This window comes from Ranitomeya variabilis, chromosome 2 (genome assembly GCF_051348905.1).
Source record: "Ranitomeya variabilis isolate aRanVar5 chromosome 2, aRanVar5.hap1, whole genome shotgun sequence".
NCBI classification, from domain to species: domain Eukaryota; kingdom Metazoa; phylum Chordata; class Amphibia; order Anura; family Dendrobatidae; genus Ranitomeya; species Ranitomeya variabilis.
In genome coordinates, this window is record NC_135233.1 from 862,869,939 (window position 1) to 862,895,039 (window position 25,101).

The following is a 25,101-nucleotide window of genomic DNA, read 5'->3' on the forward strand; positions in this document are numbered from 1 at the left end:
TTGTCCTTGGGACTCTGGGTTTCTGTAACACTATTTAGTGCGTTATGTTCCCAGTTAAATATGTTGCCTAGTTCTGTTATCATACCATCATCCGTGCCTGGTACCCTGGACTGTGGCCTGCTAACTACAGTAAACCAGGTAAAGACTCACTACTTGTCTCCTCCACTTATTCGTCGGCATTCAACATCCTTGCCACACACCTTGTGAGCCCTGGGGACCCCGATTCACCTGTGGGAAGGGAACCATCAGTGCTGCAATAACATCCCCCAGAAGACTGCTTTAACGCAGCATTGGTCACCCTGACCGAACACCATAGGTGGCGTCACGACAGACTCAAACATTTTCCTCTTTAAAGACCGTTCCCCTTTAACGTTGAGCCCCAGGGCCACAGACCGGGTTGCAGCCACCGTGACATCCCCCTTGAGACCGGACCCGGCACCGAGTACCCTACTGCCCTGGCTGGGCGACTCATATCCGCATTTCAGATAAAACATAGTTTGAAAGACCAGCAGAGGACTATAGGGAGAGATGAGCCAAGTATGGCTCCAGATGACTTCTCCCAGCCCTGTTACAGGTGATCGACAAACACATGGGAGAGACCTGGCAGTCACTTAAAATGGGTGCAGGCAAGCCATCTAAGGGCAGTGCTGAACAGACAAGGGATACCTGGGTGCAAGTTCTGATTCATGCAATCCATGGCAGCAGAAAGGGAATCTGTCAGCAGGTTTTTGCTGCCTCATCTGAAAGCAGCATAATTTAGGGAAAGATTCCAGAAATCTATCACTTACGGGGCTGCTTGCTGCAGCTTTGCTAAGATCACTGTTTCAATGGCTGCAGATCTAACAGTTCTTTAATGCTGAGTTCTGTATAACCCCGCCTACACCACTGATTAGCAGCTTTCTGTATATGCACAATACATGGAAAGCAAGTCAGTGGTGATGGGGGTTATAAAGAGCTCAAGATAATGGAGGGATACATGACAGCAGGTTTACCAGTCCTATAGTGATAATCTCCTGTGATAAGACAGTTATTCTATCAAACTACAGCAAGTAGCCTAGTAAGTGACACATAGCTGGAATCAGGGTCTCTGTCTTTATATTATGCTGCTCGGTTAGGAGAGGATAAAATCTGGTGACAGATTTCCTTTCACTATCTGGACATACAAAGACTTGTCTATGTGTAGCTGCTCACATATAGTTTCTATCTCAGAGAAAAGAGGAGTGGTGCCTGGACAGAAGCACAAAGCAGTAACTGAGTAAGTGGTGGCCATCTTTGTGGGCCAATCTCTCCATTGTAGTTTATGGGGTTGTGAAATGCTACACTGATACCGTTACCCTCATGATCTTAATTGAAGAAAGCTACATACTTCCATGATCTCGCTGGACTTCTGTTTGGGGAAGAAGGGGACCCCAACACCCAGGGGGAGTCCTAAAAGTGGAACCTGCATCTATCAGACATGTATAGCACATATTTTCTATATGCCACAAATGTTTCAGAATGTGCTATACTATTAAGTTGTATTGTGGCTCCAGGGAGCGCCTTAAGTATGAGAATGTGGCCCTCGGATCATAAAGATTGTGCAACGCTCGACAACTACATCTGTACAGCATCTACAGACAAAAATCACACTGGCAGCGCTTCTAGGCTCTGAGCAGATGGATAGGTGAAAAGCTGTTGGGATTTTGTAAAGATGATGTCTTGCATGTGATAGTTCCATTCTCCTCACTAACTGCGGACTGCGTATTTAGCCGAGGGACCGGACTACATGACATAATCCTTACTATTGCTTGGGTTTTTCCAGTTATGTCTCCAGACTGATTTAAATAGGAAACGTAATTTCCATCTGTTGAACCACATAAAATATATTTTCAGGCAGTGAATGTATTGTATGACTAGAGGCAGCAGAGTCAGCTAAAATGTGTAATGCTATCATACAGAACTGTTGGCAATGCCTGGCTGAGAGTGGAATGATTTTTTCAGCAGCGGAAACACATCTATCATTTTGTTTCGATAGCCACTACTCCTACTGACCACAGACTAGGTTATACAACTGAGCATAGCCTAAATATTCAATGTCAAAAACCATTAAAGTCAAGTCCAAAGCAGTGAATAAAAGTCAATATCGATTTCAGGAACAGAGAAGTCTAACAAAGTTATGTCTAAACTGCTACAATAATCCCGGAACATCTCAACCAAGGACTAACAGCTTGAGATCAGGTACATTGCCCGGCTCACTGCCTTCATGCTTGACTTAACATTTCTACCAGACATAGTTAGTCTTTAATTAGTATCATTTATCTATTAAATCCAAAGTCAGCCATTGGAATTTGCAATCTGTGTGATCACTGAACCTATAAATGCCGGGCCAGTCAGGATCATGGACGCTTTTTGCAACAGAGTAATCAGTAGCATTGTAGGTTAAAGTGATGGAATACTGGAGAATAAAGTGATGGCGATGGCTTATTTTCCTCAATAGCGTTAGTTAAATGAGATTTGTGCATGATTAAAGGAGAGTTTTACTTTCATAAAAGCTTGAGACTGAGATCCGTTGCTTACAATAAGGATTTTTTGTAGATGGTCAGCTCTTATGGGCAGGGTCGGCATTATTTTTGCGTTAATTATTGTATTATATTTAACATTGTTATTTATGACTGCTGTATATGAACTGTTAAATTGTAAAGCGCGGCAGAATATATTGGCGCTATATATATTAAGATTATTATAATAGTTTCAGGGTAGGGTTGCGTGTCGAAGGTGCTAAGCGCCCAGTCATGGCAGTCACAGCGTCAGCTGTAGTGTCAAACCCACAGCATCCAGATGTTACAGCATAGTGGATGCAATTTCTAGAAACTCCATGTCCACTATGTGTGCATGTGCATCTTTGGATTACTCATGGAAACTGACATGCAGCGTGAGTTTATGATCCGCAGCATGTCAATTTCTCTTCTCTTGCGGAGACTTTTACAGAAATTTCAACTATAGAATGTGTTTGGATGTGGTAAATCCGCATGGTTCAGTGAACACAGGCAGATTTACCTGCGTGATTAGGAAGCAACATTTTGGAAGCATCGAAAATACGTTGCATCCAAAGTGCTGCTACATCCGAATCGTGGGCACATAGCCTTGAGGTTAAACATTACGTATTACAAGACTTAAAGATTCTGCTGATAAATTCTTAGTGACAGATACCACAGTGATTTCAATGTGTTTTGACTGATCCCTACATAAAATGTATAGCAGGTTAAAGTCAGAAAAGTTGGTCATTTCGAATGTTACTTTCAAAATCTATAGGGATATATGGGAAAAACATTTTGAGACATTTAATAGTTACAACCCTGCTCTAAAATTGCTGTTGGAGAATCGTGGGTATTTCCTCAGGTACAACATTATCAAGATAATTGTCTGTGTAGGAGCTACAGTTACTACAATTCGGGGGTGGGTGCAATGCAAAAATAAGCTAAACAATAGTGATACATCAAAAAAGGAACAATAGTTTCTATATTATATCATGTAAGTATATAAGGAAATTCTGACACAGAAATAGTGAAGATGGAAGTTGTAATATATAGAGGGTGAAGAAGGCAGAGGCGAAACGCACGTTGTGGCTGACGCCATTGCAGTGGTAAGACACATTGTGGTATGGGTTATTTTTGGCACTTTTATATAATCATGCTTGGTATCTAGAATCATATTCATGTTACATGGCACTAGACACTTTATTTTCTAATGATAGGCAGTGGATCATTAGGCTATGTTAACACGTTGCACTTTTGGTGCGTTTTTTTCAGAAGGCAAAAACCTGCTCTCTTGGCAGTAAGAAACTTGTTGCAAAAAAAGCAAGTTTCACTTAGTTTTTTATGTGTTTTTTGTTGCGTTTTTTCCTGCGGTTTTGTCATGCTACATTTGTCACTTGTGCATGCGAACAAAAGTTTAGTGACAAAAAAAAAATCTGATTCTACTTCATCAGGTTTTGGCCCCCAAAATGCAGCAAAACCTGATACCTGCTTTTTTTCTTTTCAGCCTTTTTTTCACCACCCATTGCTTTCAATGAGTGAAAGACGCTGAAAGAAGCGACATGCTCCATTCTGCAAAACCCAAGGTTTTGCACAAAATCCTGAAGACAATAAAACCAAGATGTGTGCATGAGATTTCTGAAATATCATGTACATAGCTGGTACTGTAAAACGCAGCTTAAATTTGCATTAACACATAAAAAAACCTCACCAAAAATGCAACATGTGAAAATAGTCTTACTGTAGTTATGCACTTTGTATTTTATACCCTGATCCACACGTCTCGGTACAAGTAATGTATGATACATATTGCACTGACATTTATTCACCTAGTATACTACTTGGTATATTTTCAACATGCATATACTTATATTACATTTTGCAATTGCATCATTGTGAATTTATGTCCCATTCCTGTAAATTATTTGCCCCGCATTTCACATATTGTACCATATTGACTGTATTATCATCTCTACCGTGTCATCTCTTTTCCTATAGTGGTTCTGTCTTTAAAATTCCATATTTTTAATTTGAATTATGTTGTTGATCTAATAAAGAATGTATTTTCTCATTTAAGTGCTTTTGAACTCAGTTTTAAACAATAGTGATATTGTGAAGAAAGAGAAAAATCCTGAAAATAGTTGAAGCACTTCATCCATGCTAAAACAGAAAACCATAAGAAATCTACTTAGGTGGAAAATTATTGCAAGTTTGTCCACTGGGAGATACTTGTTAATGGGAAACATATGCCGTATTGGTTTTTTTTTATAGTTTTCTCACAGTCAGATTCCATTGTACCCTAGTCATAGAACAAAAACTGATAATATCTGCAAAAAAGCAAAGTAACAGAAATCTGTGTACTCACCATATATGCCCGTCTCTCCCGGTCAATCAATGGCATATCTGATTTGACTTGGTAGTACCTTAAGTTTTGCTGTACTTCCATATGTTCTGGGTTGGCCATGAAGAAAGTGTGAGCCGCTTCAGCAGCCTTATCCAGCTGATTTAACTAGGAAACAAATATGTAGAGTGCAAAATAAATACATCTGTTCTGCCAAAAATCACATACCATAAATCTATAATGTTATAAAGTTATATGGTAAGACCCTTGTTCACTTAACGATCACAGGGTGGAACAGTGTCCAGATGGAGATGACAACCATGGAAGTTCATCTGACCAGCTAAGACTGCCCCCTATACATCTCTACTGTTGTATGGACACAGTTGGGGACAGGCTTAGCTAATGAATTGAGTCAGTAATCTGAGCTCCTTCATGCATGTCAACAATACCAGAGAATTTTTAAGGTATCTTCAATGTGAAATTTAAGTTGGAAGTGTAGGTCAAGGACCGTGAGACTAGGTCCGGATTCAAGGCTTCAGAACAGAAATATATTACTAAGTTGTATTTATTTTCGTTTGGTCAACAATTATTATTTTTTTCTTTGGACAACTCCTTTTGCAAAAGATTCAACTTGAGCTACTAAGAACATTGTGTGACAGTAATAATTGCACAGGAGAAAAAAATTCTCATTGGATCTTCAAGTGATGTCCATGGCTTTGCGTTCTTTGCAAGAGAGTTAATATTAATAATTTCTGCTCAATAATTCATATAGTTAATTACGGTATACGCCATGACAAATTTCATAATTTCCTTCCATCAGTGTATACCAAGCCTCTCAGTACCTAGTCCTCCCAAAGGACACTAATTAAAGTGCATTATAATTATTCCATTTTCCTTGGCATCCAAGTTGAAATGATTTGTTTGATGAAGCTCTGGTTTCCTGGCGTGACATCACCATCACACAATGATTTTCCTGTTCACAGTGACGTCGCTTACAGAGAGACGACTTTACCCCAGAGCTCTGAATTCCAACGCTATGAGCTCTGTGCTCTCACACCATGTTCCGTGCTAAATGTGGCTATTAGAGGCGATTCTGAAGCATTTTAAGAGATCCCTTAAGGGCTTGAACAATCTTCATACCTTCGCAGAAAGACTTCCTTTGCTAACATCAAGCAGGGCCATAGTGAGTTGCTCATTATAGGCATTTTGGAAATAGACTGAGTTTGTCAGTGAAACAGCAGTGAAAAGATAAACAAGATTATGAGAAGTACATAGAGCGTAATAAAACTGTGCAAACAAAACTTTTTTCTTATACCGTCGGTGCCGAGTCAGATGTTGAGGCTTGTTTGTTACCTAAATGCACTTCGCTCTAAGCAAGTGAATAAAAGCTGAAGTTTCTCCACACCTGTGCATAGCTGATGCCATAAATCTTCGTGCTATAGCTATAACTAACAGTTTTACCACCAGAAATGCCATTGCTGGAAGAAATTCCACTTCTATGGAATGATACTTTCACTTGATCCAAAAGGTACTCAGGATGATTAATTGATGTCATCAAAATGAGAGTTCCACATATTATATATCTTCAAAGTGATCCTTGGATTATTGCTTAAGAAACAGAAAAACAATAATTTAAATGGTTATTCCGATTTTTCTGCCCCCTGGAATGGGGCCCTGTAACATTTAACTGCACAGTTGATTGTTTGGACTCCACTAGGCAAGGAAAAACAGTAAAGAGTCTTAGAGGTCAGACCCCCATAATCAGAATGTGTTGGTATAAATAAGTAGAAGGGAAGGGGGAACGGGAAATTCAGCTCACCAGATCCATGCAGTAAAGAAGCTGTGTAAGTCCTCGTATGGAGCCACCCAGGACCAGGTGCAGTTTGCAGACAACAAGAAAAAAAGAAATCGCCAGCGAAGAATCAGGTAAGTTAAAACTTCAATGTTTTTTGAACATCATTAACACGCTTTCAGTTCCACCAGTGGTCTTCAACCGACGCGTTTTGGCTACATCTTGTTCATGTTTATGATTAAGACGTGGCCAGAACGTGTTGGTTGGAGACCACTGGAGGAACCGAAAGCATTTTAATGATGTTCAAAAAACATTAAAGTTTTAACTTACCTGATTCTTCGCTGGAGATTTCTTGTTCTCCCAATGTTATGGTTATCCTAGTAATTTGCTATACTATACAAGATGGCAATTTCACTTTGAAGATATTCCAAAATTACAATAAAATCATTTGTCAGTCCTTATATCCAATGAGGCTCACGGCTACTGTACCGTTAGCATACTAGGGCAAATAGCATAATATATCAATTAACGTAAAATATGCTTTTGTAGTATAGGACACAATGAAAGAATCTAGAAGTATCTGGGGAAAACACTGGTCAAACATAAAAACTTATGCTTTTTTACTTAAAACATATTTTGTCTCTAGACCCAGTGATATACAGGCAGGATCCCCAAAATTTAAAACATCTAGTAATCGGGGTTAGTGTCAAAACATGCTTGAAATTGTTTAAGCATTTTTCACAATAATCTCTAAAGAAGCTGCAGCTCCTTCCCGATAAACCAGCCATGGTTTAGCATGTAGCACAACAGTGCAATAGTCAGAAAATAAAATCTTTTCTTACAGTGCTGGTCCAGTGTCATTCCAGAAAGAAATTTTTAGTCACTTAAAATTCAAAGTGCCTAAGAAAGTGTGCGTTTTGGCTCAAACCAATGGTTTACTTAACAGTGATTCTGGGATTCCATTAGAATGACGTAAAAAGAAAAAGGTTACATAGTTATTAAGGTTGAAGGAAGACTTTAAGTCCATCTAGTTCAACCCATAGCCTAATATGCTCTAACATGTTGATCCAGGGGAAGGCAAAAAAAAACCATGTGGTAAGAGTAAGCTCCACCATGGGGAAAAAAATTCCTTCCCGACCCCACATACGGCAATCAGACTAGTTCCCTGGATCAACACCCTATCAAGGAATCTAATATATATACCCTGTAACATTATACTTTTCCAAAAAGGTATCCAGTCCCCTCTTAAATTTAAGTAATGACTCACTCATTACAACATCATACGGCAGAGAGCTCCATAGTCTCACTGCTCTTACAGTAAAGAATCTGCATCTGTTATTATGCTTAAACATTTTTTCCTCCAGACGTAGAGGATGCCCCCTTGTCCCTGTCCCCGGTCTATGATTAAAAAGATCATCAGAAAGGTCTTTGTACTGTCCCCTCATATATTTATACATTAACATAAGATCACCCCTTAGCCTTCGTTTTTCCAAACTAAACAGCCCCAAGTGTAATAACCTATCTTGGTATTGCAAACCCCCCAGTCCTCTAATAACCTTGGTCGCTCTTCTCTGCACCTGCTCCAGTTCAGCTATGTCTTTCTTATACACCGGAGACCAGAACTGTACACAGTATTCTAAGTGTGGTCGAACTAGTGACTTGTATAGAGGTAAAATTATGTTCTCTTCATGAGCATCTATGCCTCTTTTAATGCATCCCATTATTTTATTTGCCTTTGTAGCAGCTGCCTGACACTGGCCACTGAATATGATTTTGTCATCCACCCATACACCCAGGTCTTTTTCACTGACGGTTTTGCCCAGAGTTTTAGAATTAAGCACATAGTTATACATCTTATTACTTCTACCCAAGTGCATGACCTTACATTTATCCCCATTAAAGCTCATTTGCCATTTATCAGCCCAAGCTTCTAGTTTACATAAATCATCCTGTAATATAAAATTGTCCTCCTCTGTATTGATTACCCTGCAAAGTTTAGTGTCATCTGCAAATATTGAAATTCTTCTCTGAATGCCCCCTACAAGGTCATTAATAAATATGTTAAAAAGAAGAGGGCCCAATACTGACCCCTGTGGTACCCCACTGCTAACCGCGACCCAGTCCGAGTGTGCTCCATTAATAACCACCCTTTGTTTCCTATCCCTGAGCCAGCTCTCAATCCACTTACACATATTTTCCCCTATCCCCATTATTCTCATTTTATGTAACAACCTTTTGTGTGGCACTGTATCAAAAGCTTTTGAAAAGTCCATATACACTACATCCACTGGGCTCCCTTGGTCCAGTCCGGAACTTACCTCTTCATAGAAGCTGATCAAATTAGTCTGACATGAATGGTCCCTAGTAAACCCGTGCTGATACTGGGTCATGAGGTTATTCCTCTTCAGATACTCCAGTATAGCATCCCTTAGAATGCCCTCCAGGATTTTACCCACAGTAGAGGTTAAGCTTACTGGCCTATAATTTCCGAGTTCAGTTTGTGTCCCCTTTTTGAATATTGGCACCACATTTGCTATACGCCAGTCCTGTGGTACAGACCCTGTTATTATGGACTCTTTAAAGATTAAAAATAATGGTCTATCAATGACTGTACTTAATTCCTGCAGTATTCGGGGGTGTATCCCATCCAGGCCCAGAGATTTGTCAATTTTTGTGATTTTTAGACGCCGCCGTACTTCCTGCTGGGTTAAACAGGTAACATTTAATTGGGAATTTTTATCACTAGTCATATTGGCTGCCATGGGATTTTCTTTTGTAAATACTGATGAAAAAAAGTCATTTAGCACATTGGCTTTTTCCTCATCCTCATCCACCATTTCCCCCAGACTATTTTTAAGGGGGCCAACACTATCATTTTTTAGTTTCTTACTATTTATGTAGTTAAAGAATATTTTGGGGTTATTTTTGCTCTCTCTGGCAATGAGTCTCTGTCTCAATCTTTGCTGCCTTGATTTGCTTTTTACAGAATTTATTTAATTTTTTGTATTTATTTAATGCCTCCTCACTACCTACTTCCTTTAATTCTCTAAATGCTTTCTTTTTGTCACTTATTGCGCCCCTTACAGCTCTATTTAGCCATATTGGTTTCCTCCTATTTCTAGTATGTTTATTCCCATACGGTATATACTGTGCACAGGTCCTATCCAGGATGCTAATAAACGTCTCCCATTTTCTTTGTGTACTTTTATGTCTCAGGATATCGTCCCAGTTAATTGCACCAAGATCCTCTCTCATCCGTTGGAAATTTGCCCTCTGAAGTTTAGTGTCCTTGTGCCCTCTACTACACATCTTATTAAAGGAGACATGAAAACTTATTATTTTGTGATCACTATTCCCCAAGTGACCCCCAACCCTTATATTTGATATGCGGTCTGGCCTGTTGGTTAATATTAGGTCTAGCAGTGCCCCCCTTCTTGTTGGGTCCTCAAACAGTTGTGAAAGGTAATTGTCTCTCATAGTTGTCAAAAACCGATTACCTTTACTGGAACTGCAGGTTTCTGTTCCCCAATCTATTTCAGGGTAGTTGAAGTCCCCCATAATAATGACTTCTCCTTGAGTCGCAGCTTCATCTATTTGCTTTACGAGGATATTCTCCATTGCTTCCATTATTTTTGGAGATTTATAACAAACCCCTATCAGTAATTTATTATTTTTTCCCCCTCCCCTTATCTCCACCCACAGGGACTCTACATTTTCATTAGATTCACCTATATTATCACGCAGGATGGGTTTTAAGGTCGATTTTACATACAGACACACCCCACCCCATCGCTTATCTGTACGGTCATTTCTGAAAAGGCTATAGCCCTGCAAGTTAACAGCCCAGTCATGGCTCTCGTCCAGCCATGTTTCAGATATCCCCACCATGTCATAATTATGTTCCAACAACATTAGTTCTAATTCGTCCATTTTGTTGGCGAGGCTTCTGGCATTAGTATACATGCACTTGATGTTCCTCTCTGTACCTCTATTCTTTCTTAAATTACTAACTGTTCTAACCCCACCCCCCATGCCACCGCCACCCCCAACTTCCTTATTTGTGCCCAGGTCTCTATCTGCACTATCTTCCCCTCCTATAAAATGAATACTCTCCCCCCAATCCCTAGTTTAAACACTCCTCCAACCTTCTAGCCATTTTCTCCCCCGGCACAGCTGCACCTTCCACATTGAGGTGCAGCCCGTCCCTAGCGTAGAGCCTGTAGCCAACTGAGAAGTCGGCCCAGTTCTGCAGGAACCCAAACCCCTCCTTCCTACACCAATTCTTGAGCCACTTATTAACCTCCCTAATCTCCCGTTGCCTCTCTGGCGTGGCATGTGGTACAGGCAGTATTTCAGAAAATACCACGTTGGAGGTCCTTGCTTTCAGCTTGCAGCCTTATTCCCTGAAATCATCTTTAAGGACCTTCCACCTACCTCTAACTTTGTCATTTGTGCCAATGTGCACAATGACCGCTGGGTCCTCACCAGCCCCTCCCAGTAATCTGTCCACCCGTCAGGGATGTGTCAGACTCGAGCGCCAGGTAGGCAGCACACTGTTCGACGATCCCTGTCTTTGTGACAGATTGCCCTATCTGTTCCCCTAATAATTGAGTCCCCCACTACCAGCACCTGTCTGGCCTGCCCTGCCCTCCTATTTCCCTCCTTACTGGAGCAGTCACTCCTCCGGCTTTCAGAGGACATGCCTGGCTGCAGCAGTGCTACCCCTGTACTGGCATCCCCCTCACCTGCCAACTTAGCAAACTTATTGAGGTGAGCCAGATCAGGACTAGCCTCCCTGGCACTCTTCCCTCTACCCCACTTCCTAACTGTCACCCAGCTTGCTACTTCACTGTCCTGCAGCTCCATCCTACCATCCCCCTCCTCATCTATCCCATTGAGTGTCTGCTCTGTGAGCAGAAGACTCCTCTCCATATTGTCTATGGATCTCAGTGTTGCCAGCTGCACATTTAGATCCAGAATCTGGGATTCCAAATGCACAATGTGCTCACATCTCGCACAGCAGTATGCACCCTCGACCGGCTGATCAAGGACTGCATACATGTGGCAAGATGTGCACTGGATGGCATTAACAATAGTGGAGCACATTTCCTAATGGGGATTGCACCACACAGAATCGTTAAATAAAAAATAAATACAAGTATTAATTAAAAACAGACAGCAATTCCTCCCTTGGAAACTCCCTGATTCCAAAGTCACTGAATCACAAGTCACACTTACCGCCGTCCACACTTACGCTCAGGTCACACTCAGCTTGCTGACATTCGCTATGCTGAAGATTTATAGATTTTTTTTTTCTCTCTATTTCCCTTCAACAACAAGCCACCTTGCTGTTCAAATGCACTTCCAAAAAGGTGCATCTGGCAGCTAAAATACTCATAAGAATTCTCATCTGTCTGCGATAGGGTTGAGCGAAACGGATCGAACAATTTCAAAAGTCGCCGACTTTTGGCAAAGTCGGGTTTCGTGAAACCCGACCCGATCCTAGTGTGGGATCGGCCATACGGTCGGCGATCTTCGCGCCAAAGTCGCGTTTCGTATGACGCGTTTAGCGCCATTTTTTCAGCCAATGAAGGAGCGTGGGCAGAGTGATGACACAGGTCTTAGGGGCGTGCACACCTATCGCCATCTTATCGCTTGTGTGCTGTAGCGATTTGCAATGTGTAACACCAGCTTTTCTGTGCAGGGATGGAGGAGAGAGAGAGAGAGAGAGAGAGAGAGAGAATATTTCCCATTGACTTGCATTGGTTTTCGTGTTTCGGTCAATCCCCGACTTTTCGCCGTAATTGGCCGATTTCACTCGACTCGACTTTTGAGATAGTCGGGTTTCGCAAAACCCGACTCGACCCTAAAAAAGTAAAAGTCGCTCAACCCTAGTCTGGGACTTGATTAGAAGGTCCAGATTAGGAAGAGCAAAATACAATTAGGATCACTGGTGATCTTGGTCTTAATAAGTGTCTAGCAGATTCTTAAAATTCTATCAAGTTCAAGCGAAATAAAATAATAAAAAAAATAGAGTAACAAAAAAAAAAAAGAAAGAAAGAATAACTCTATTATGACAATGAAAATGGTAAAGAATTAAAACATTATTATAAAATTACACAAATAATAAGAAAATTTTCCCAAAAAGAATTATATTTCCAGTAAAGTGAGAGGAGTGGTGGCGGGGGAAGGGGGGGAAATATACTCAAATAGATTTATATATATATTTAAAGATAATAATTGTGTAACAACTATACTTGGACCAGCACAAATAACATTCTTGCTTTAAGATTCTAATATTAATATTTCTAATAATAAGAATTCTCAGAAACATGTGAAAGAAATAAACGCCTATTACAACTTGACTTACAGCATGTCTGAAAATGCCCTGATGGAATTTTGTGTACTGGCATAATTAACCGATTATTTAGGGTGGTTCAGGGAGTGGTTACTTAATTTTGCCTTCCAGCTATTGTTTATGAAAATCATTAAACTCAAACCACTTTCTTCCATTAAATTATAACTCAGGGCCTCAACTAGAATAAATACGAAACATATTTTAGATGCTGATTCTGATACAAGTGCTTCTCACTAAATTAGAAGATCATCAAAAAGGTAATTTCAGTTCTTCAATACAAAAAGTAAAACTCATATATTATATAGAGTCATAACAAACAGAGTGATGTATTTTAAGTGTTTATTTCTGTTAATGTTGATGATTATGAAAGCCTAAAAGTTATCTCAGTAAATTAGAATACTTTAAAACACCAGCTTGAAAAATGATTTTAAAATCCTAAATGTAGGCCTACTGAAATGTATGTTCAGCAAATGCACTCAATACTTGTTCGGGGCTCCTTTTGCATCAATTACTGGAACAATGTGGTGTGGTGAGGAGGCGATCAGCTTGTGGCACTGCTGAGGTCTTATTGAAGCCCCGGTTGCCCACACAGGAAAAGACTGTTGATTGCCTGTGCTGCAGCCTTTCAACAAGTTTTGGTCGGGCTGTTGAACCCAAACAGTAACAGACTTCCAGGAGAAGTCCATGTTAGCAGACACTAGTTGTCAGGTATGTGCCCTGAACATTACCATTCGGGTTCACCCATCATCAGTAATCACTTATACTTTTATCACCTGAATGGAGTAGTAGAAAAACTACAAGCTGGAGGAATTTTTCAACTGCTTATCCGAGTGACATTTTCAGTTTATCAGAGCATTAGAAAACTTAAATGCTAAAGAAATAATTCTTATGCCTGAACATACAGCCTAATTCTGCCACAAATTAATTCTTTATCAAACAAATCCCTTGGTCTTTGCACATAACATCTCAACCTAGTTGAGGACCAGGAGCAATTTTTCATAACTACTTGTAGGTCAATCCATGGAGCGTCACTACCCTGTTCTCTTTATTCTCAATTTGAATTATTGTCTGTTAATACAAAATTAATGTCTTTTAAGAGACTAACCACACTAGAATAGACTAGACTGTGGTCACTGAGACATCCAGTGATGTCATATAATTGACAGATGCAGATTGGAGGACACCATATGGAACAGAAGTGAAATCATGCTGGAAAATGACTGCTTCATGTTACTCTGCTTGGCATTGTCTGCCTGTTATATAAGATAAATGAAGATTAGTCACTGAACATTTTCCCAATTTTTAACATGACCAATTACGAACTATACATTACTATCCATTTTTTTTTTCTTAAATTCTATTGAAATTTTATAAATCGAAAGAGCGTCAAACACTAGTTTTAATGAGAGAAGACATTTATTGTGCTATGTTCTAGTTGTAGACAAAGCAAGAAAGGGAAAATTGATTAGACAGGGTACAATACTGTATGATAAATTCATTCCCAATAAAGCCACATTTCTTAGTGTTAGGCAGCTTTATGCCAATATCCAAGCACTGCATGAAGATGTAGACACTCGAGTGTGATTTGGTCAAATAGCCCTACTTATGGGATGCTCTGGAGACAATTGGTTTCAGACAGACCTTTATATCATGGGTACCATTTCTATACCATGTTCCTGTATCACAAAATAGTGTAATCAGATGGCTGTTGAACACTTTTCCACTACACATAGATATAAGGCAGGGATGCCCCTTTTCTTCCCATCTGTATGCTATGACTCTGTAATGTTTAGCAGAAAGTATTTGCAAAGATCCTTCTATTAATGGCCTCTGAAGTATTTCCCTTGATGAGGATATACTGTAGCCCTAAAGCAGACTGTACGATTTTATACTTACGGTATTCATTACATACCGCCCTTGTACTCATTGCCAAATTTGGTACTTGTTATAACTGTAAATTGAATCACTTCTAGTGTAATATTCTGTACTTTGATATTTTCCCTGTGCTATACCACCTCTATAAGGTGGTACAGCACCAGAGGACAATTGATGACAGAAGGAAGAAGATATTATTATTATTATTATTATTATTATTTATTGTTATAGCGCCATTTATTCCATGGCGCTTTACAAGTGAGGAGGGGTATACATAATAAAAACAAGTACAATAATCTTGAACAATACAAGTCATAACTGGTACAGTAGGAGAGAGGACCCTGCCCGCGAAGGCTCACAATCTACAAGGGATGGGTGAGAATACAGTAGGTGAGGGTAGAGCTGGTCATGCAGCGGTTTGGTCGATCGGTGGTTACTGCAGGTTGTAGGCTTGTCAGAAGAGGTGGGTATTCAGGTTCTTTTTGAAGGTTTCGATGGTGGGCGAGAGTCTGATGTGTTGTGGTAGAGGTGATATAATCTACATTATTAGGCTGGAGTCACACTGCCGTATTTCTCATGCGATAATCGCATAGCACGGACTGGCCGGCACCTCTCCTGACCCGTGCATAACAGTATGATGGATTACTATGCAGCTGTCAAGCTCAGGTCAGGAGAGCAGTCAGTCAGTACAAGTTTTACGATGCGATTCTCGCATGAGAAATACGGCAGTATGACTCCAGCCTTACACCGTTAAAGAGGTTGTCCACTACTTTTACATTAATAACCTATCCTTGGGATAGGTCCTCAATGTCTGATCAGCTGGGGTCCAACACCTGACACCCCGCTGATCCACTGTTGTTGGTAGCGGCCGCTGGCAGGAAGCTACTCATCTACTTGTAGTGGCCGCAGGGTACTACACATGCGCCTGTTATTGATTTGAATAGGAAGCGGATATGCAGTATCAAGCCCCAGCCATTACAAGTAGGATGGAGCAGCTCGGCAAGTGAGTACTTCTGGCCGGCGGCCACTGACACCGACAACAGCTGATTGGCGAGGGTGCTGGGTGTTGCACCCCAGCCGATCGGACATTGATGACCAATCCTAAGGATGTCATCAATGTAAAAGTAGCGGACAACCTCTTTAACATTTTACCTCACCCATATTTGTTCAGATTGTACAACTTGGGTGGGGCTGCCACTCTCTATGCTAGGTTGTGTAAGACTTTTTAAAATGATATTACTACCTAAAATGTTATGTGTCATCCATCACCAACAGCGAATGATAAAGAGAAAATGTAAATGCATCCAAAATTGCTAGAAATGCCCAAGCTGCAAATCACAGGCCATGGTGGTTGTCCAGGTATTTCTGGTGTGTCTATGCTGCAGGGAATCAGTGAGGGTGGGTATCACTTTTTTTGTTATACCAATCTGAGCTCTTAAAAAAAAACAATTTATAGCTTCTGGGTCATCCCTCTTATGCAAGGGTGGCCCAAAATGCTGATATAAATATCCAAATGTCCCTTGGCAGAAAAAAAGAATCAACGCCCCAGTCCAAATGTTTCAAATTCTAGTAAGATGTAGTTGTAGATGTGAGAAAAATAGCTTGAACTATATACCATGACTAACCAACATCTGGGTTTCTATAAGGAGGTAAGTGAAAATCTGGATATTGGTCACGTGGCTGATGTGAATTATCTGGATTTTGCAAATGCATTTGATACAGTTCAACATAATAGCCTTATAATGAAGCTTCAGGAGGAGGGACTAGGCGAGACTATATGCACCTGGTTAAGGGACAGGAAACAAATAGTCATTGCAAATGGTACATTCTCTAAATGCCAGGACCGATTCTTTTTATTCTCCTCATTAATGACTTTTTGACATGGTGGATTGAGAGTCTTTGCAGATGACACAAAAATATGTAGGATATTAAAAACGGAGCTTGACAGTATAATATTACAGAATGATCTGGATAAGATGTCTGAATGGGCAAACACTTGGCAAATGAGGTTTATTGCAGATAAATGTAGAATAATGCACCTGGGATGGAGGAATCCTATTGCTGCACATACATTAAATAGAAATATACTAGAAATTACAGGAAAAGGACTTGGGTATTCTGGTTACAAGTAAGCTTAGCAGCAGTACTCATTGTCAGGGAGCAGCAGCAGATGCAAATAAGATATTGAGGGTGTAAAAATAGAGATATAAAATCCTGTGATCCCAAAGTATTATTACACCTCTATAAATCACTTGCAAACCCACAGCTTCAATATAGGATCTAGTTTTGTCCTCTACATTTTAAAAAAATATTTGTAATTTAGATGAAGTGAAGAATCTATTATAATCTATTGGTTCTAAACCCAGAATCCAATGACCTTAGATTAAAATAAAAGAAAAAAAAAAGAAAAAAGACACATCAAACATTTTTTAAAATAAAGTTATACCATTCTAGATTATAATAGTAAATAACTCCGCTTTAATTTTTAATTTTTTGATGTATTTATATTTATCTTACTATTTCTTTTAAAATTTATATTTTGTTTCTTTTTTTGTTTTTATCTAATCTTGTTATAAATGAAATGTGTATACCTCTTTGGATTCAGGGTTTAGAACCAATAGATTATAAACTTATTGTTATTCATTTATTTTTCTTAGGCATGAAGGATTTATCCGTGTTTTTATACTTTGTAAAATTAATTTTCTTTTCTATGTTTAACACTATGTGTAACTTCATGCTATATTATGGATTGCTCAGATGTTGTTTAATTATCACTGATTAGTATGTGACGTCCATGTAGAAACTGTGTTTGTAGTATTTCACTGCTATTGAAAGCTGTTGAGGAGCTAAAACATTCTGATTCTGACAAATTAAAGAATCAAGATTCAACAAGATTATTACGAGGGACGGAAGGCCTCTCATATGAGGAGAGGTTGGAAAAGTTGGCCTTGTTTATCTCAGAGGAGATCTCATTTATATGTATAAATACATGTGTGATCAATACAACAGAATGCTACGTGATTTATACCTTCAAAAGGAGCTTACTAAGGGTATGGGGACATTCATTATAAATGGAAGACATTACAGGAAAGAAATATATCTTGGTACCGTGTTAGCCAGTAGATAGAAAAATATTTAGAATTGAGAGTCCTCAGTGGTTGATACCTTTTAATGGCTAACTGAAAAGATGGTAACAAATTGCAAGCTTTCGAGACTACATACGTCTCTTCATCAGGCAAAGACTAAAACAAATTCTGAAGAATCACATATTTATGCACAACATAGTATAGAGAAAAAAAAAAAAAAAAAGAGGGGAAAAAAAACCATGGATAAGCTAGGTGACATGAAGCAGAATTACCATGGGTGATAAACAGTTACGTCCATAAATATTGGGCCAATTCTTAGATAAGGATTGTTTTATTGTCCTGTGATTAGGGTCTCGTTCTGTTGTGATGACCCCACATGGTCTGAGGGGCAAGTTCATTAGTTGATGTAAAAAGACATAAATCCGTGTGACACATTCATTCCTGCATTTAGAGTGTCAAAGGTCGTCATCAGTTTATACTCCCAGACTCTTCTGTCTCTCTGAGTTTTGAAGTTACTTTTCAATACAAGTAATTTCATGTCCATAATGCTATGATTTGGGAGACAGAAATGTATTGCCACAGGTATATCCATTCTTTTTTCTTTTATTGTATGGCGATGAGAGTTCATCCTTGTTCTCAGTTTCTGCCCTGTCTCCCCCACATACAGACCCCCATTTGGACATTTAGTACAAATAATTAGGTACACCACATTAGAAGTGATGCAGCTGAATGTACCTGGTATCTTGTAGTCCTGGTGTGAATTGGGGATCTTTATCTTGTCCGTGGTCATTATAAATGGACAGGTTTTACATTTTTTCTGATTGCAGGGAAAGGTACCTGCAGCTGTTGGAGAGGACAGGGAGCTTCTGACAATGATGCTTCTTAGATTTGGGGGCTGCCTAAAACACAGTAGTGGGGGGTCTGGAAAAATGGATTGTAAGCGGGCATCTTTTTGCAGTAAAGGTTGTAATTTCCGTGCAGCTCCCCTTAGCGCCTCCAGATTTGGATTGTAGGTGACCACTAGAGGCACCCGGTTATTTTCTTCTTTAGTTTTGTAATGTAGCAGGTGATTCCTTGATATTCTGGTGGCTCTTGTAATCTGATTTTCAATTGTTCTTGGATGGTAGCCCTGATTCAAAAAGGTCTTTCTGAGGCGACCCAGGTGTTCATCTCTATCCATTGGGTTGGAACATATACGATTGTATCTGATGGCTTGGCTGTAGACAATGGAGTTTTTTATGTGTTTTGGATGGAAACTGTCCCATTTAAGGTATGTTGGACGGTCCCCAATTCACACCAGGACTACAAGATACCAGGTACATTCAGCTGCATCACTTCTAATGTGGTGTACCTAATTATTTGTACTAAATGTCCAAATGGGGGTCTGTATGTGGGGGAGACAGGGCAGAAACTGAGAACAAGGATGAACTCTCATCGCCATACAATAAAAGAAAAAAGAATGGATATACCTGTGGCAATACATTTCTGTCTCCCAAATCATAGCATTATGGACATGAAATTACTTGTATTGAAAAGTAACTTCAAAACTCAGAGAGACAGAAGAGTCTGGGAGTATAAACTGATGACGACCTTTGACACTCTAAATGCAGGAATGAATGTGTCACACGGATTTATGTCTTTTTACATCAACTAATGAACTTGCCCCTCAGACCATGTGGGGTCATCACAACAGAACGAGACCCTAATCACAGGACAATAAAACAATCCTTATCTAAGAATTGGCCCAATATTTATGGACGTAACTGTTTATCACCCATGGTAATTCTGCTTCATGTCACCTAGCTTATCCATGGTTTTTTTTCCCCTCTTTTTTCCCTCTTTTTTTTTTTTTTTTTTTTCTCTATACTATGTTGTGCATAAATATGTGATTCTTCAGAATTTGTTTTAGTCTTTGCCTGATGAAGAGACGTATGTAGTCTCGAAAGCTTGCAATTTGTTACCATCTTTTCAGTTAGCCATTAAAAGGTATCAACCACTGAGGACTCTCAATTCTAAATGGAAGACATGAAATTCTGGCATCTAAATAAAGGGTTCTTTACAGTTAGACTGTGGAGATCTCTTCCACAAGAAGTAGTAATGACAGATACTATAACATAAAGGGCTGGAGGTATTTTCACAACAAATGGCATTGTGGGTTATAAATAATCTAGCGGTAGAGAATGTATAACTGGTGGGGAAAGGTTGAACTTGATTTTCAACCTATATAACTTTGTAAAGAACTCTGCCTCATTAGAAGATAAGTAAAATTAGGCATGAAACCTAAAAAAATACTGAGAACCTCTATTCATTGTGTTTTTCTTTCAAGGTGATATGTATGGAAAGTAGAACATAAAAAATAGCAAATAACTCTGTATATAGATGAGCAACACAGATGTAACCACTAGAACAATTAACTCAATACAGCGCATGTGGAATTAAAACGTAACTTTTACTAAGATAATATAAAAGTACAAATCAAAAAAAAGCCACCCAAAAAAGTGATATAAAACCACATGGGGAAAGGTCTCAACAAAGGGACCTAACAGAAAAACCCCTAAAAGGATTCAAAAAACACCGCCTGCAGAGGCGCTTGCAGATGAAAAGCAGACCAATATATGATTCAAAAGCTAGCTACAAGAAACAAATACATATGAGTCATGAAGCAATAGTACATATAATTGGTTGCATGTAAATAGAGAGATATTGCACAATGGCAAAAAACATACCTATACCACGGTGTCATTAGTTAGAGTCATGGTAAAGAAAATGGAACATTCTCACCAACTCCAGGATAAATAGGCAGGAGACACGGAACACCTCTTGTTCAGGCCACGGTCCGGAGTATGAAAGAGGGAACTGACAATACCCTGTCACTTCCTATGGGGCTAACAGTAGTCTATCCCTCAAAACTCCTGCCCTTACAAGGGCAGTCCACAGCTACCCCTGCACAAACATGCCCTGCACTCTCCCTGTGGTCAGTCCCGACGCGTTTCCTCCAAGCTAATCATCAGGGGACCTGCTTGATTGTAGAGATAAGTGCTCAAAAGGGAGACATAAGTTGCTGCCACCCCCTATGCTATCCTGCAGAGGTAGAACATACCAGCTAAACAGAAGACTCATCGGTAGACAGCTTTTTTTTTCAAGTTTTTTTCTCCGTATTATTTTAGGCCAGGTTAATGGTTGACTGAATCAGAAGCATTAGATAAAGTTCAGTGTGGTTACTAACTCTCACTGAAGAAACCCAACTTTTCGATATAATCTCCTTATATTTTGCACAGATAATCTAATTATAGCTTTCTTAATACTGTGAAGCTCTGTATTAATATAACTGATTGGTCTAAAAATGCCTGAGTGACATATCATATTGACGTTAATGCCTGGGTAAATTTACCACGCAAGGTAAATTATGCGGTAACCACCCAAAAAGAAATGCCTCCTGTCAACATTTATATATTCCATGATCCACTTCAAAGAAAATATCAAAAAAGGGGTATGTAAGAATAAGTGGGCCATTTCATAAGCCAGAGGACTTTTCTGCGTTGAACTCTCTGGTTTTGTAGGAAACATAGACTAGAACTTAATTCACAAAGTTTATCCACAAGCGTTACATAAGAAAGCAGAGAGATGTTCAGCTGCCAACAGCAATACATCCTCCCTGGTTGGCACAGACCAAAGGAAATATACAAAGAGCATACTGTGCATATGTTAGCGTCAACAAGCCATTAACACAACATCAAACTATGCTGGAAGCAGAAATGTGCCAACGCAATACACACCTGCAGGCAACTGGCTGGTTACAGCACTGCATCCTAGATATGTACAATTAATTATGCTCGAGCGGATCAGTTTGTACATATTTCTGTTTAATGTCTATAGATACAAATGTCCATTTAAATTTACCCCAAGTTTGGTACTGTAAGAGAACATATCACACACAGGTGTGCATTGCCTGCAAGTGGGTATTGCGTTGGCACATTTTTCCTTCCAGCATAGTTTGATGTTGTGTTAATGGCTTGTTGACGCTAACATATGCACAGTATGCTCTTTGTATATTTCATTTGGTCTTTGGTATGCTTAAGGGCAGGTGCAATCGACCGTATGTTCTCCATCTGAGAAAATCAGGAGATTATGCTAATCACACCCTGGATAGACTCTGATTAGAGTTTGATCAGAGTCTAATTTTCTCGGAGGTGAGGAGAAAAAAAATTCTCCATCTTCTCCATTCAGTCTGTCTGTGAAAATTGGACCACCCTGGGATGACATCTGAGTGCAGTCTGATGTTTTCCATGGACCCATAGCTATGGATGGCCGATTGCCATTCATTATTATTAGAGGTAAATCATGCATGTTGTGATTTTTTTTTCCTCGGACCACTAGACCATTAAAGACCATAAGAATTCACCCTAATTAAACAGGACTATATTTTTGGAACTTGTCAATATTTCAAAAAAGAGAAAAAATTGAATACATAGGGAAGCAGAATGAATACAATATATGTAAAATCTGGCCACTTTGGACTTGGTGATTGATCTTCTTTAAACCTCAGTGTTTTTTATTGCACATACTATGATGGGCAGCAAAACAACGTGCTCTTAAAAAACTGCCAGCTACATGCTACAAAATATTGTATTACTAGCCACAAAGCCCAATATCTTTACCGGCCACAAAAGTATCTAACAGCAATTAGAAGAGGGTCTGGGAGATGTGACTGAGTTACTGAGCATGTGCGACCACCTCCACTGGATCCAGTAGATGAACATTCTTGGAAGGAATAAAACCACACAAGGGGGTGCGACAGTATGTAACTGCAATATCTACACATATATTTGTTTAAAGGGAACCTGTCACCTGAATTTGACTTGACCGGTTTTGGGTCATATGGGCGGGGTTTTCGGGTGTTTGATTCACCCTTTCCTTACCCGCTGGTTGCATGCTGGCCGCAATATTGGATTGAAGTTCATTCTCTGTCCTCCGGAGTACACGCCAGCGCAAGGCAATATTGCCTTGCACAGGCGTGTACTCCGGAACACAGAGAATGAACTTCAAAACTGGTCCCGCCAAATTCAGGTGACAGGTTCCCTTTAACTAAATTGTAAAAATGTTATATTTTGCATGATGTAACAGAATTTATTATTTATTTGTGGAACAAACCCTTTAAGAGTTTTTGATATACCAACAGCTTATTATGCAATCAACTATCTGGTGTAAAATTAAGTTCCAAGATGTCAGCTGGCAAATATAATAAGGTTTTAAAGAGTTTTGCTCCACCCAGAACCAACATTCGGCTCTCGTGTTTAATGTTCCTGAATTTGATCTTTATACTTTCATACTTTCAGTCCCACGTGTACTGGCTACTTTTTTTTTATGTCTATATTTGTGTTCTGCTTTTGCACTTTGGAAATTTACATAAAAGAATCTTTCATACTTTCAGGATCCTTAGGTGAGAGCAGCTAAATTAGTGTCAATAGCAACAAAATGCGGTCTTCTTATATACACGTTTTTCGCTTCCAGAAAAAATATAAATATTTTCCCCGGTAAACACTGAATGCAGCAAATCTTCAGTAAAGCGCTGTGATGTTTTATAAATGCTGAGTCTGACAGCTGGGATGCAAATAGTACCTGCTAAAAAAGAAAACAAACTATGGAGACCAAGGGAGAGAAAAACACCTTCAAAGTACAGCACTAAACAACTCAAAAAATGTGCTGTGCCCAGACCTGATGGACTTAACAGAGCTACTGATGGTAAGATGTGAAAGGCTTATTGAGGAACAGTTGGATGGATAAATGCAGGGCGGATAGTACAGGCATCCTTTCATACCTACTGATGGCACAGAAGACCGCTTTTATTTAGGATAAATTTACAGTCTATAATATTGTTGAAAGGAAAGGAAAATGTGGCCCTCGCCAATGGTGTGGTGACCAAGTCACAAGTTCTATCAAGGATATGCAAATAAAAGGTCTTCTTCAATAATAGGTTTTAGCCCTAACCCTATGACTAGATTCATATTAAAAGGTTTTTAAAGTAGCTGTCTATTTAAAAATCCAATTTTTCCATAACAATAGACCTTAGTTGATAGGGCCATGCTCAGATATGTCCACCTCTCGACTGAAATCTATGGGGGCATCACGTGCATACACATCAGCAGTCACAGGTCCTAGAGGTAGGATGTACATCTATCAAATATTAAATGTCCAAGATGGAAATATGATGTGGTGGATCATGTGATGGATTATATATGTTAGGGGTGATAGTTCCAGACAATTTTGTAAAATGATTTTAGGTAGAGCCACTGATGTGAAAAATAAGAGTTCCTGCTACCTTCGATATGCTTGAAGGTTGTTTCTAAAAGGTCAAATTTGGCCTATGACTGCATGAACAATACAAAATTGGTAGGGTTGGAAAATGTGAATGATTGCACAATTCCTGATCGTTCTAAATCCCAGGAGAAAACTAGAAACAGTGACTACAGCATCTAGTCCAATATCAGGTGTAATAGAATGCAATGCTGAATATACGTAAAAATGCAGAATGATGCCCACGTTGTGACACTGAGCATATGAGCTAGCTATTTTTTGGGTTCAGTTTTTCTATTTATGTGGCCTAGGTCTTGAAAGCATAGGCAAAATAAACAATATCAGAAAAATAGTTTAGCTAATAATAAAGCCTTATTTGTAGACCTCTGGAAAGTTACAAAGGACAAGGAGCTGGTTTGTGTTTCCACCCAGAAATGTATTTTCTGGATTTTGACACGAGCTTGCTAAAATCAGCTAAATAGCCAAAAATAATACAAAACAAGGGAAGGAATTTCAGGCTACCATTTTTGCTACTGGTCCAATTAGAAACTAAGGTAGCAAGAGAAAAAAGCAGTAGAGGAGAGCGTGATATTGTTACATCAATGATACATTTTGGGAATCAATAGAAAATTTACTAACAGCAAGTCATTCCTTAGTAGTCTGTATGGTAGTTCTCCGAAGGGATCGGTTATTACATGTGAAGGCACTGTAATTGCTGCAGGGTAATTAGTGAACATGTATATAAGCCATTACCTAAAAACCACTGATTATCTCGCTACCATATCTGCACCTGTCAAAAAGTGGGATATATTGATAAGAAAATCAACAGTCAGTTCTTGATG

The 25,101-nt window shown here is 39.4% G+C and overlaps 1 protein-coding gene across 1 annotated transcript in view; it reads right to left on the reverse strand.

Moving 5' to 3' along the window:
- Positions 1–25,101, reverse strand: part of P3H2 (prolyl 3-hydroxylase 2) — a 333,781-nt gene that overhangs the window by 157,989 nt on the left and 150,691 nt on the right. The window contains exon 2 of the mRNA XM_077290298.1: positions 4,879–5,022. Coding sequence (XP_077146413.1) covers positions 4,879–5,022 — 144 coding nt within the window. The remainder of the gene's footprint in view (positions 1–4,878; positions 5,023–25,101) is intronic.